General features: G+C 38.9%; 2 protein-coding genes across 3 annotated transcripts; both read right to left on the bottom strand.

The window, feature by feature from the left end:
• Positions 1-4,360: 4,360 nt before the first annotated feature.
• On the bottom strand, positions 4,361-10,214 carry pex13 (peroxisomal biogenesis factor 13). Of its 2 annotated transcripts, none has more exons than XM_037973691.1 (4): positions 9,974-10,214; positions 6,882-7,606; positions 6,049-6,171; positions 4,361-5,314 (listed from the first exon to the last, which is right to left on the bottom strand). In XM_037973691.1, exons 1-4 carry the CDS (start codon positions 10,045-10,047, stop codon positions 4,974-4,976), a joined length of 1,263 nt encoding a protein of 420 aa, XP_037829619.1. In that variant the 5' UTR covers positions 10,048-10,214; the 3' UTR covers positions 4,361-4,973. The 2 variants fall into 2 exon arrangements, with proteins under 2 accessions (XP_037829619.1, XP_017293445.1); XM_017437956.3 differs by having other exon boundaries at positions 6,882-7,585; positions 9,974-10,193.
• A 1,178-nt stretch (positions 10,215-11,392) lies between these two features.
• Positions 11,393-11,739, bottom strand: LOC108248915 (DNA-directed RNA polymerases I, II, and III subunit RPABC4). The gene has a single exon (XM_017437966.3). The coding sequence runs from the start codon at positions 11,607-11,609 to the stop codon at positions 11,433-11,435; it is 177 nt and encodes a 58-aa protein (XP_017293455.1). The 5' UTR covers positions 11,610-11,739; the 3' UTR covers positions 11,393-11,432.
• Between the last annotated feature and the right edge of the window lie 2,133 nt (positions 11,740-13,872).

Below are 13,872 nucleotides of genomic sequence, written 5' to 3'. Positions count from 1 at the left end.
GTTAGTGGCCTTTGAAAAGTATAACCTTGGTCAGTTTTTGTTGTACAGACTCTTTTTTTTCAGATGTGAGGAGTGTAAACGTGCGATGTGTTTCTGCCTGATGGTGTAGTAACAGGCAACCAAGACTTTGATGATGTCACAGTAATGGTTATCTGTTCCATACTGAGACTCCGTTATGTGTTCCCCAAGGCAAAGTGAATCAATGTTCCCACATTCATTCTTCACATACATTGTTACTTTATTTACAGAACAGATGTTCTTTGCTGACGCAGTGCTCATGAACAGCCTGATAGCTTTTTCTGCTGCTGTGAGGATATAGACTACACCTTGTGATGGTGTGACACGCCCCCCTTCGTTTTTCAACTCTAAGAACTGATACAACTCCTTGGGAGGGTAAGAACTGATCCTTTCAGCCATGTTGGGAGGGTAAGAACTGATCCTTTCAGCCATGTTGGGAGGGTAAGAACTGATCCTTTCAGCCATGTTGGGAGGGTAAGAACTGATCCTTACAGCACAGCATGTTGAAGCTGTAAAAACCTTTGTAGCAGTGGCAGCTCCTGACAAAGTTCTCAGGGGGCGAGTGTTGTGATGATAACAAACATCATTTGTTCAATAGGTAAATTAGTTTATTATTTAATTTAGAAGCTATACAACTGTCACAATATGGTTTTTGGAGCTGCATAAACCACATACTGCATGTTACAGACAACACAAAGACTCCTGATAAATACATTCACAAAGTTTTAAACAACAAAACATAGACGCAACATCAGCTCAGCTTTTGAGAGCCAAAGGAGGAACTTCACAGAAACGAAACTTAGCAGCAGGATGGACGGCAGCATCCCTTATGGAGACCAAATCTGTACCATCATATAAAACCAAACACACCAGCTCAGGCTTCATGTTAATAACTGCGGCTGAAATGGTTTTAGGTTAATGTCTGCAGCAACAACAGAGGTTAAGGAGCTCCTTTCAGTCAGGGACTGTACAACTGATGATTTCCTGAGTTTAACATGGCTTTGCTGTGTTTACACGTGATGACAGATGAATCTAGCTGCGGCTGTGACCGAGACAGAGGAGGGTAGAGTTTGTTCAGCCTGACGGAGGAGCTGAGGTGGTGTTTTCTGTAATTCTGGAGTTTTATTCTAACTGTGGGACAGTTTGAGTCCTGCTCCTGTCTACCAGTTTTTAGTTCTGTTGTGTTTGTTTTTTAAATTTATACTTCTATCGCACCTGATTTGAATCAATGGGTGATTAACAGGCTTCTGCAGAACATGAAGAGGTGATTTAACTACTGAATCAGGTGTGTTTGAGCAGAGAAACAAGTAAAACATGCAGGATAGTGGCTCTCCAGGACCAGGGTTGCCTACCCCTGGTCTATACCCTGTGATAATGCAAATAACATTAATAAAAATGTCTGCCTCACACCCTTGCATAAAAATACAGCATTAGAGAAAGATTAGCTGAGCTATTAGATATTTAGATTAATATATATCTTACTCTAAGACATTAGGTGTGCAGCAACCCGCACTCTGCAGCTTTTTAACCTGAGAAAATACAAAAATCACTAATTCTTGAAACATTACATTTAAACATACATGTTGGCATTTTCTCACTAAAACCAGGAAGATAGAGCACATAACACCAGTTTTAAAGTCCCTACACTGGCTCCCTGTAGCTCAAAGAATAGACTTTAAAATACTGTTGTTAGTTTATAAATCACTGAACGGTTTAGCACCACAATACATTAAAGATCTGTTATCGCTGTACCAACCGTCTAGACCCCTCAGATCTTCTGCTTCTGGACTGCTCTGCATCCCCAGAACCAGAACCAAACGAGGAGAAGCAGCTTTCAGTTTCTATGCACCACAAATTTGGAACAAACTTCCAGAAAACTGTAAAACAGCTGAAACACTGGGTGCCTTTAAATCTCAACTTAAAACCCACCTGTTTAGAGTTGCTTATGGCTAAATTAGGGTTAGAGTGCGGGGTTTTGATGTTTGTCTCTTTCTTACTGTTTATTCATTGTCACATGCTGTTTTTATTTTGTTTTTTAATTATGTAAAGCACCTTGAAATGCCTTGCTGCTGAAATGTGCTATACAAATAAAATTTGATTGATTGATTGATTTTATTGCTCCATAAATATGGGACAGATGTTTTGTTTACCGGCAGCTGCCCATGCTACCAGGTGATGGTTTGTTCAGCTCACTGATGTGACAGCTAACCCCTGCCTGTAGCTTTCATCCAACTGGACACTGACGTTCACCACACCAAATATTGGAAGTCTGTATGGATCTGTACGACTCCTGTCCATCTTTTCTGGTGCGTAGTTCATGTCGGTGCTCTCTGCCCTGCCGCTAACAACAGTAACGTCAGTACCAGCAAACCAGGATTTCATGCTGGAGGATTTTGGTGATTTTATAATTTCCCTCCTTTGAAGGAAACTAGTTCTGTTTTGTTTCCATTTCTCTTTATTAACACGAAAACAAAAGATAAATTCTCTCGACAGCACAGTTAAGCATGAGCCATGTTGATTTTGAAGCGGCTAGCTTCACGTAGCTGCGTAAGGTGGAGTAAACGGGACGTGTATGACGGCAGCACGCTCCCAGAACCCACAGAAAATACTTTTTACAGTCTGAGAGAGAAAAAAACAGATTTACATTCAAGTCAATGAATGTTTCAATCACATTTACTCAGTAAAACTATTTAAATAGACTAACAACCATATTAGTAACAGCTAACTTGTTTCAGTTTGTTGTTCAACCATGCCTAAAGTTTCAGCTGCTGAGGGATTTTTTTTTATGAATCTGACAGTATTTACCAACCAGCTGATGATTCTGCTGAAGCTTCTTAAATTAACCTGAATCAGAAGTTATCTGAGGTTTTAAAGTATCATGTCCCGTTCTCAGTTTGATGTTTCTATCGTTCTTCGTGTTCAGGTTCTCAGAAAGGATCCTTTTTTTAAATGGATTGTGTCCCTCTGACTGTCTGCAGCGCTCCTCTTCATCATATTGGAAGGACCTGGACCAAAGTCTTCATCCGCCATCTTTAAACCTGATTCAACATCAGGCTCTGGAAACCGAGGGTCCAGGGTCCTTCAGTCCGACTCATTTAGACTTTTTTTCTTGCACATATTTTCTCCTTTAAATAATATTTATGAGTAGTAATCTGGACATTTTATCACTCCTAAATGATCTTATACTACTGATACATAAAACTGTTTAAAAGCTTTTAATGATAATATCCTACACTGGTTTAGTTGTAAAACATTATTTAAGTTTTTTTTTTTTTTTACTATTTTATGCAAAACAAAAAACTGACTGCCAATGACTTTAGATTTACAATCAAAAATGTTATTTACTTTTAAGCTTTTTCCTACAATTACAGTAGTTATATTTTTGAGAAAATTTTAATGATCACAAAAATAAGAAAATCAACCGAATAAGTCTTGTTAAGAATAGACTTCATGGTATTTTAAATAAATGTGAAACTAATGTAAGAAAAAGGCAAATTAATGCTCAGTAATGTAACTTTTTACAGTTCTTAACTGTGTATAAATAAAGTTGTTTATTTGATGTTTATACCTGTTAAGCTACTAAATGAGATAAAAATGTTTTTACTTCATGTAGATTTTAAAGCCATATATTTAAAAAACTTTTTTTTTTAAAATGTAAACCACGTTTAATTCTTGTCCATTTATTTTGTGGTTCTGATGGTCAGTTTCCCCTCCTAAGATGGCGATGTGGGCGTGGTCTAAGGGTGCGTTCACACCAGCCCTGTTTAATCCGCTTTAATCAAACTCTAGTTCGTTTGCCTTGAAAGTCCGGTTTGTTTGGCGAGGTGTGAATGCACAATCGAACTCTGATGCTGACCCAAAAAGCAAACTCTAGTCCGCTTAAAAACCTAGGTCTCGGTTCGGCTGAAGTGAACTCTGGCGCGGTTCGAATGTAAATGAAAATGGACCGGAGACGGCTTTATAAGCAGGAAAAGCCTTCTGGGTAAATACAACCAAAACAAACTTGTGATTCTATCACTAGCGGGAGAAATGGCTCGTGGCGCTCATGCTGAGGCCATTCTTGAAAAATGACTGTTTGGCACATGAACCTCAGACAAAACAGAAATCCTAAAAATGCTAAAGGGTTTGGCTGAATTGGCTCGCTGCAGTGTGAAAACGGACTGCACCAGCTGAAAAATTAAACAAATGTTGTAACTTTGGTCCCCAATTGAACAGAGTCCACCGGACTGTCAGGTGTGAATGCAGCCTTAGACGTCCTATTGTTGAGAGAAAATCCAGTGTTTGTGTCATAAATTATTTCACCTTTTAAACAAAACAACTAATAATCATTCTGATCCTGATATAAAGCTAAACTGTTTTATTTTGAGATGCACCAATGGTTCTGACGATGGTGCCGACAGTACCGGCAGTGCCAGCGGTTCTGACGGACACGTCTGATCCTCTATTCTCCACTGATGGAATTGTAACTACAACAGTGGCCAAAATGTGATTCTGAAAAGGTTTATTCTCAAATTAATCATGTGAAATATTTGCTAAACTCTTATGTTACTAATAAACTGATGGAAATGTGCAAAATGAGTCACCTGTCTGTGAATCAATCCCATTTGCTTCACATACTGGACCCCACTGGAGACTGAGCGACCGTCCAGTGATGACCCAAGATAACATGATTACATTATCAAACCGTCCATGAACATTGCACCAGAACCAAACTCTGACAGAAGAAATGTAAAAATAAAAACTCTGAACCTGTCTGAAAACCATTTTTCACCTGAAGTTCAAATTTCAATGATTATTTGATTCAGGAACCACTCTAGGTGATTTCTAAGAGGTCCACTGTGTTACAACATAAATCCCTGGTAATAAGTAATCATTAGTCTAACTGCAGAGTTAAAAACTGAGAACCAGTCCTTGTGGTGTGCTAACCCTGTTATTAATGCATTGCTACACATGCATCACTGGTGGGTTTTCTCAGGAAAGTTCAGCCCCGTGTTAGAGGGCACGGAGTCTGATGTCCCCCCCCTGAAGGAAGCCGGGGCTCCTGCGTACGCCGCCTCCAGCAGCTGCTCTGCAGAGGCGGTGCTGGAGGCTGTAGGAAGGTCTTGGACCTGAAGGTCTTGGACCTGATCTCTGGCTGCTGTTTCAGAGGGCCTTGGGTTCTGAACGAGCCTCTGCATCTCTGCGAGTTTATGGCCTCTCCTCTTGCCAAGGATCTTCACATAGTTGGCAGGAACGAGTCCTGTTGTCTGACCATCCACGCTGGCCAGCAACCAGCCACGGACCCGGGGCTGCAGCTCTAAAAAAAGAAAAAAATTAAATATTAGAAACTTCAAAACACTGTAGAAGTTAAAACCATTCATCTGCTTAGTCAGTTTAATACCTTCTTTAAGTCACCTTTTTATACAGGAAAATCTTATGTCCAGTATTTTGTTCGTATTTTTCAGTTTTCACTCCTTGGTATTCTTTATGTTTTGTTGCCTTACAATCTGATGTTTTATTTGATTATAAGCACTAATATTAATAAGGTTAAATAGGGGAACAACTTCTATACAATTTTCAAATACATACACCTATAAAATGATGTGTGCATATGTTTTCACCCCCTTTGAAGCTCCAACCTTCAGCTTCAGATGGAGCTGAAGGTGGGTCACAGAAAAAGCCCAAAACACCCAAATGTTTTTATGATTTTCCTTTAACTGATGTTGGCTTCAAAACACTTTTCAGTTCTCAGGTTGCAAGGCAACAAAATTAAACACCAAGGGGGTGAACACTTTTGCAACCCACTGTTGAATCTCGTACAATAGCAATACAGAACAATAACAAAAAAATTATCAAAAGTTATGCAAACAATTAACAGCCAGGGCATCTGCTTAATAAGCAAAGAACAAGCAAGCTCCTGAAACATCTAAATACATGAAGTGAATACAGTATCCACACAACATACAAAGTCAGCTGAGAAACACTAGTTTAACATTGTCAGAGAAACAGTAACAGGAAATTTATGCCCAGGAGTCACAGAAGAGTTTTCACCTTTAGGAGCAAGGTTAAGGACATCTCCTGCCCGCAGAGAAATCTCCTCCTCAGAAGCAGCTGAAAAATCGTACTCTGCTCGGGCCACAACATGGTCATCCTCCCCGCTGGCCCAGTTAGAGGCTGAACACAGAACAGCATCACAGTTAAATCACCTGGACTGTGGCTCTTGGTTACTTTGTGTAGTCAATGTGTAACTGAATCTATGCCGGTGTAGATTCTCAGTCATCCAGGCCATGGTAAATTCAAAAAAGTTAAAAAACAAAAGTCCAGTTTAAGTCCAGTTGTTTTTGTTTTTTAACTTTTTTGAATTGTAACTGAATCTATGTGGAGCAGTGGCTCTTATCTTTCTGACAGGAGAGACAGGAGTCACTCCAACAAGAAGCCAAAGTAATGGTACTTTACCATTAAAGTAGTACCTCTAATGGTAAATGGACTGTATTTATATGGCACCTTTCTAGCCAACCAGGCCTTCCAACACAATCTGCCCTCAGTTACCCATCCATCCAGCTCTACACAGCTAATCTGAATAAATCCGTCTATAGAGTCTAATCAGTGTTTCAGATCACATTCAGACACCGATGGGGGACATTGGAGGCAGCGTCCTGCCCAGGGACACTTGGACATGTGACTGCTGGTGGAATCGAACCTCCATCTGTCTCACTGGAGGGCAACTGCTCTAACCACTGAGCCATAACTATTAGGGCTAAATAGCAAATAATAAAAAACTGAGATAAACAAAAAGAGTAAAAAGTTACAAGTGTGTCATGGCCTGACAGAAAGGTAAGTTTAGAACCAGAATTGAACTTTAAATGAACTGAATTGAACCTTACTGTTTTCTTCAGATCCTGAGCTGGAGCTGAGCAGTTTCCAGATAAGGTAGGGGCCACCAAGAACCACAGCAAAGAACAGCAAGATTGGCCAGGATTTAACACTCTGCTCCTTTGTTCCATCAGCCCTGGAGGAACCTGCAGCGAGAGCATCACTCATGCTGTCGGCCCACAAGTCTTCAACATCCCCGTCTGACCCCCTCCGCAGGAACCTCCGCAACCAGCGGTAGAGATAACGCAGCGTTCGCACCAAAGCAAACGCTGACAGAACTCTGGTGAGGTCAGCACGCAACCTGGTCAGATGGTTGGCTACATCCAGAACAGCTCGAAAACTGTTATAAACTGCTGAAAATGTGGCGTCCAGCATCATGCTGACCGAAGTAAAGGCCTGGACGATACTTTCAATGGACTGGAAGGCACCACGGCTGCTCTCCTCGGCCTGCTGCACAAATCGACTGGGGGCAACATCTTCTGTGTGGGGGAAGTGTCTGTACGCCCCCAGGTTGTAGCTGCTGCCGTAGGTATAGGGGCTGTAGCCACTGTAGAAGGAGCTCCCATAGGGGTTGTAGGAAGAGGTGAAGGAACTGTAGGATGGACGGTAGGACTGCTGGACGGGCCGAGGAGGCACTGGAGGAGCCATCCTGGTTAGGACTGGAGGGCCCACGGAGGTCAAGGGGCTTCCCGCAGCTGCTCCAAAGCCTGCAGACCTGTTCAGTGACAAAGACAAGCTAAGATACAGGATTACACACAGCTGTGAGGACTACAGCAGTTTATTTCTGGACATTTATTTAATTTAAATTCATTTCAAATAAAGGACAGCAGAGAAAACAATGTTACACTGCTGCTCTGTGCAGAAGATTCAAAACTAGAAGGGAAATGACACATAAAAAAATCTACAATAAAACTAGACTTTGACCACACAGAGATATATGAAATTAACACAAATAAAGACAGCAGAAAAACCAAGAGCACATGTCAAAGTAAAATACTTCCCTAACCCAGTTTCAGCTGCAGAAGCTGGTGTCCATCAGAGTTCAGCTGACAGTTAAAAACTAACATTAGTTAACAGTTTTATTATTTGTTGGAAATGATTCGAAATCTGAGGAGCTTTAAATAAAAATAAAGCCTGTCCAAATGGTGTGTTGCTCTTTGCTGGTTTCCAGTCTCTATAAGCAGTCCGATCGTTAGTCTTAGTCTCAATCTTAGTCTTAGTCTCAATCTTAGTCTTAGTCTCAATCTTAGTCTTAGTTTCAATCTTAGTGAAGGAATTTGTTGTGACGATCACTGTCAGCTCTGCAGAATCTACAGGTTTTGAAAAAGAATCCTTACAGCCTCTTGTGAAGGTCAGAACATTTCATTACGTCTCTTTCATCAGGCTGTTTCAGCTGCTTTTAAACTCTCCAACTACAGACCAAGATCAAAACTGCCTTTTCTGTCAAACATTTTACAGAAAGTCATTTTTAAATCATCTTCAGACATTTTTTAACTGCCAACAGCACTGGTGAAAAATCCCAGTCAGGTTTTAAATCCATAGCACAGCACAGGTACGACCCTTTTAAGAGTTTTTTACTAATAATCTTTAATAATTTGTGATTCTCTGCTGCCTTCGATGCTGTGGACCGGATCTTAGAGCAGGCTGTTGGTAACAAAGACCGTTTCCTCCTGGCTTAGATCCTGCCTGACCAAAAGGAGTTTTTCTGTTCCTTACAGTCAGCTTGTCAGGAATCTGGGCGTTATTTTTGAGAGCTTTTAAATCAAACAAACAGATAAACGCAGTTTTAAAATCATTGGTCATTGCTAAGGTGAGGTCAGATCACCTGACCTTGAACAAGGGATTCATGCTGTTATTTCCTCTCAGCTAGACCTCTGTTAGTTTACATAAATCATGTCTGCGTCGCTGACAAACCGTCCAGATCACAGCCGCTCGTCTTTAAACACGTGACTCCAGTCCTGGCTTCTCTTCCTGTCTGTTTCAGGATTGATTCTAAGATTTTACTGCTTGTTTTTAAAGTTTTAAAAGGTCTGGCTCCATCAAACATATGAGATCTCCTTAACATGCTCCAGTCAGAGCGCTCCGATCAACGACAAAGTTTCTCTGAGACGTTCCAAAGATCCAAAGTAAAAGAAAAAAAAGGTGATCGAGCTTCAACATGTGCTGCTTGAAATCTGTGGAACAGTTGACCTCTGCATCTACAGACCTTTAAAGCTCCTTTCTTTGGTTTGATTCATATTCTGAGGTCCAATTAAAGCTGATGGTTTTATTTTCGCTTTACTTGTTGTTTTAAAGTTCTTATATTTCTTTGCTTTTATTGTTGTTTTCTACATTTTGTTTGACTGAATTGTAAGACTTTGGCCAAATAAGAAATTAGAAATAATGTAATTTTTCATTTCTTTTCAGTTCTTTCTTTCCTCTGAATGATGTAATTTTTAAATAAGTGAATTATATTTGTCCAAAGAGATGAGCTATTTGTCTTAGCTCTTAACTTCATTTAAACTTAGTTTCTAAGACCTTTAAAATAAATCTATTCTGTGTAATAATATGAGAGAAGAGTACATGTGACTTAGCAGATCATTAGTTCTTCAATTAAAACGAAAAAAATAAAATAAAAAAAATCAGTCCCGAGACCTGTTGGTTGAATTTATTTAAATAATGTTTAAAACTACTGAACTGCTGTTTGTATAAAAACAAAAGTACAAAGCAACAAAATTGTAAAAACAATTTACTGGAGTTTGTCGAGAAACATGAGTAGAAAGTTTTTATTGATCTTTTTTTTATTTTATTTTTAGCATGAGTAGAAAGTAAATACAGGCCTAACAGAACAAGCTCGCTAACTCCTTAGCATTTTGTACAGTTAAATTATATTTTGATTTACTATCTATCGGTATTAACTTATTCTGAGATACTCAAACGAAGTTAATCAGTAGTTTATGAACGAAAGTATCTTTAAACTCTGTTCTGGGAATTGATAATGTTTTGATAGCGGCCTGATTTATCAGCAACGTTAGCATTAGCATTAGCATTAGCATTAGTTAGCTGACAACTAGAGCTGCTGTAAACGGAAAACACAAAAATAAGCTCGTAAAGGATCGTTTACCTGTAATTTATGGATGGACTCAGAGCCCCAGGAATCCGCCCTTCCCATGGTTTTGGCGGAGGCTGTGAATCCATTGCGGAATATGTTTACCAAGTTAAAAAAGTAAAATAAAATGACCTAAAGTGACCCCGTGCTTCTTGCGCTGCCTTCCAGTGTTGCTCGGAACTTTCTAAAGCTGAAGCTGCTGTCTAAGTTTTTACTATTTATGTCTATAGAATAAGCCTAAATTCACTATAAATTTATTTTTTTATTTTGGAAAATTTTTACTTGTTATCACTATTTATGTAGCAATTTATGTAGCAATAACACTATACAGATTTGTGAATGTACAATATAAAGACTTTCCGACGTCTCCTAAAAGCACCAATTATACGTCAAGCTAGCCGTGACCAATGATGTAAATTCTACGTATGAAATGCTCTATGGCAGGCCGTTTTAACATAAATTCGGCTTCACCACACTTATAGTCCAGATATCTGAAATTGATTTATCACTAGACATATTAGTTAATTAAAACATCTCTAAATATATTTTTACTAGTATAAATGTTTTATGCAGTCTCTAATTCAAGATATCTGCAATAAATTACTGAGTATCTAAAACATAAATATAAATAAATTATGATTAGTCTTAAAGTAAATTTGAGATATTGCTTTTTGTTCTGACTAGTCATAATTCCAGTTAAAGATATTTTAAATGACTTCATGATTCAAGATATCTTAAATGTTTTTTGTTTTTATTTTTATGTTGTTTTTTTTAATAGATATCTCAAACTAACATTCAACTACTAAACTGCAAACTAAATTTCAGACATCTTAAAAGCAAAAAATGAAATAACTTATCTTGAATATTTATTTTATCTTTACCTTTGTATTTCAGATATGTTGAATATTTATTCAGTCTGGTCAGAACAACCTGCTGGTCTGTGATCTGTGATGTCAGGCCAGACAAACTCAGATTCTCCTGTTTTTAACATCATCTTTAGTTTTGCAGCTCGACATGATTTTAGAAACGATTATTGTCTGTAATTTATTTAAGTTTTAAGTACATTATGTGTGTCGGCAGAGAGTAAATCTGAAATTCTTTACAGTCTTAAGTCTCTTTCTATATTGTGACATTTTCTGACAAATTTCTTGTAGAACAGCTGCTCCACGGAGCCTCCCGAAACGCCACAGGAAACAGTTTGAACAGCTCAGAGGCAGCACCTGGAGGCCTAACACACTCTTTCTTTAATTCAGATATCTAAAACTGTTAATTTGACTTGGTATAATTCAGTTTAAGATATCTTGAACTGTAATTACTAATGTATGACTCTTCAGATGATTAATCCAATGACGTCATTTGAGATATCTTTAATCACATTTTTTTTAAGCCTCATTGTCTGTTTATTTACATGGTCAAACGCTACAAAAAATATAAAAAAAACACAACTGAAGACAAAAATCTGCAGCTCTCCTCTTCATCGTGCATCAAAAACAACCAATCTCTTTGTTCTCTTCTTGTACATGATTCTGTAGCCACACTCTCTGCATCTGATCGGGTCACGGGCCTTAATTTCATTTTCTGTGTGACATTCTCCACAAATGTAGATCATAGGTTGCTGCTTGGGCGGCTGTAGATCTTTCTGTGTATCCATTTTATCCGCTTTTTACTTTGTTCATTAAGTTTTTGCTGTTTTTCCACACGCTAGTATCTCTTCTCCTCTGCGCAATACGCATGCGTACGACTTCTTCTATGGAGTTTAGCGGCAGTTCGTTATGTTGCTTTACCGCCCCCTCCTGGTTTACCTGTTCACTACAGTCCTTTTACAGCTTTCACATTTATATTAAAAATAAATTTTAGTTACATTTATCACCCAAGATTTTTACCAGACAACTATAATGATGTGAAGTCAGAAGGAGTCCAGTTTCCACATTTTGAGCTGTCAAAATGTGATTAAAGATATCTTGAATTGTTCTTTTTACTATTCAGAATTTAAATGCAGACATCTTAAATTGCCATTATAGATAGTCAAAATGTAGCTGTCACCAGTCAAAACTCATTTTTAGATATCCAGAATTTAATTAAAGCCAGTCAGATGAAGCAGATTTTATGTTAAAACGGCCTGCCATAATACGTCATTGGTTACGACAAGAACAGCTTTTCATCCAGAAGTACTGACTGACTGACTGATTGATTGATCGATTGATTCATCATTATAAATTTCCTCCTGAACCATTAATGATTATAAAGCCATTACCTGCAGCGTTCCCTTCTGTCCACCAGAGGGTGCTGTAGCCCATCACAACATTTACAGTAGCAGCCTCAGACTACAGAGAAGAAAATACCTACTTAGTAAAATATTTTAACTAAACAAACACAGACATTGATTTGAACCCTGCCAACTTGTATCAAGCTACTTTATAGTTTTTTTTAATATAAAAGACATGCTAACTCTTCAAACAACAATTTATACATTTTAAAGCCTGCTTGAGGAAGTTAGAAAGTAAAACAGAAGTACAAATATGTGTGCCTTTAAACATCAATCAATCAACCAACTTTATTTCTATAGCACATTTTAGAAAACCACAGGAGTAACCAAAGGGAATGAATAAAGAGTTGTGAGAGCTTCTCCAGTTCCCTCAGTTTTGCCCTTACGGTCTGATATGTCAGACGTGCGAGGGTTCAGCAGCTCCTACAGACGTCAGTCTCTGCGGGGGTGGCTTGTGAGGCTGAAGGAGGCTGCTCTCAGCACAGGCAGCTTGGAGCAGAGGTGTGTGCTGTGGTTTGAAGAGGGAGTCCTGTGATGTCAGTGTTTATGTTGGGCGTAGGGTTTTTGTATACAGAGCTGTCACAAGCGATTCTCTGGTGTCAGCCCGCAGTGTAGGCGTGGGAGGCTGTTTGTGGCACGATGGTGTCAGAATCCCAGACCTAAGGTGGGATTCTGAAGTGTCAGCTTATAGTGACACCCAGTGTGGGACGATGCTCAGGCTGGTCCTGGGGGCTGTGCTTTGCAGCTGGATTATTACTGTGGTAATACCAAAGGTCATAAAATGGTGAAAGCTCAGAGAATCTGTAGAAATGAGCTGCAATATCACAGTACATAAAGATTACACCCACAGTTATTTATTTCAGCCAGATATGGGCCCAGGGCAATGTTCTCTCATATTAATCTTGAAACAACATGCATGTTTGAACCTGCTTTTAAACTTCTGTGAACTTCTTGCTGCGTCACCGAGGTCAGATGGACAGCATGCCTGAATCAGGGGTTCTGTCTGACGGGTCTCCAGAAGACCATCGAGACAGTAACGAGCTGTTGGACAGGAAGACATTATCCACTGTTTTCTCTTTGTTTTTTATTAAATAGCTCATCTGAATTCTCTGAATTATTTTAAAAGCCTTTATCATCATTTCTGACTGTATAATCTGACGGATAGAAGAGTTAGGTTTGTGGACTCATTAGACATTTGTTCTTCATGCTAATGAATCCAGATGAGTTATTTTCACATTAAAGAATCAGTTTAACACTAAAAGGATCATTGGTGTAAATTAATTTCTGACTGTTAACTTAAGTTAACTGATTTCTTACAGCTCCAACATTATTTTAAATTGATTCACTGCAGCCATTTAATAAAAAACAAATAGAAAACAGTGGATAATCACAGTCTAAACAGACTAAACCTGGTTTAGACTAATCCTGGTTCAGACTAATCCTGGTTTAGACTAATCCTGGTTTAGACTAATCCTGGTTCAGACTAAACCTGGTTCAGACTAATCCTGGTTCAGACTGAAACCTGGTTCAGACTAATCCTGGTTTAGACTAATCCTGGTTCAGACTAAACCTGGTTCAGACTGAAACCTGGTTCAGACTAAACCTGGTTCAGACTAAACCTGGTTCAGACTGAAACCTGGTTCAGACT

The sequence above is a fragment of the Kryptolebias marmoratus genome, linkage group LG22 (genome assembly GCF_001649575.2).
Source record: "Kryptolebias marmoratus isolate JLee-2015 linkage group LG22, ASM164957v2, whole genome shotgun sequence".
Lineage (NCBI taxonomy): Eukaryota > Metazoa > Chordata > Actinopteri > Cyprinodontiformes > Rivulidae > Kryptolebias > Kryptolebias marmoratus.
Note: the sequence above shows the minus strand (reverse complement) of the source record. Positions and strands in the feature narration are given on the sequence as shown.

Excerpts from the sequence above, each read along its gene's own strand:
- LOC108248915 (XM_017437966.3), bottom strand. The coding sequence starts at position 11,609 with ATGGATACACAGAAAGATCTACAGCCGCCCAAGCAGCAACCTATGATC.
- pex13 (XM_037973691.1), bottom strand. The coding sequence starts at position 10,047 with ATGGATTCACAGCCTCCGCCAAAACCATGGGAAGGGCGGATTCCTGGG. Across the intron at positions 7,607-9,973 it reads AGTCCATCCATAAATTACAG|CTTGTCTTTGTCACTGAACA; the intron begins GTAAACGATCCT and ends CCTGTATCTTAG. Across the intron at positions 6,172-6,881 it reads CTCAGGATCTGAAGAAAACA|CCTCTAACTGGGCCAGCGGG; the intron begins GTAAGGTTCAAT and ends TTCTGTGTTCAG.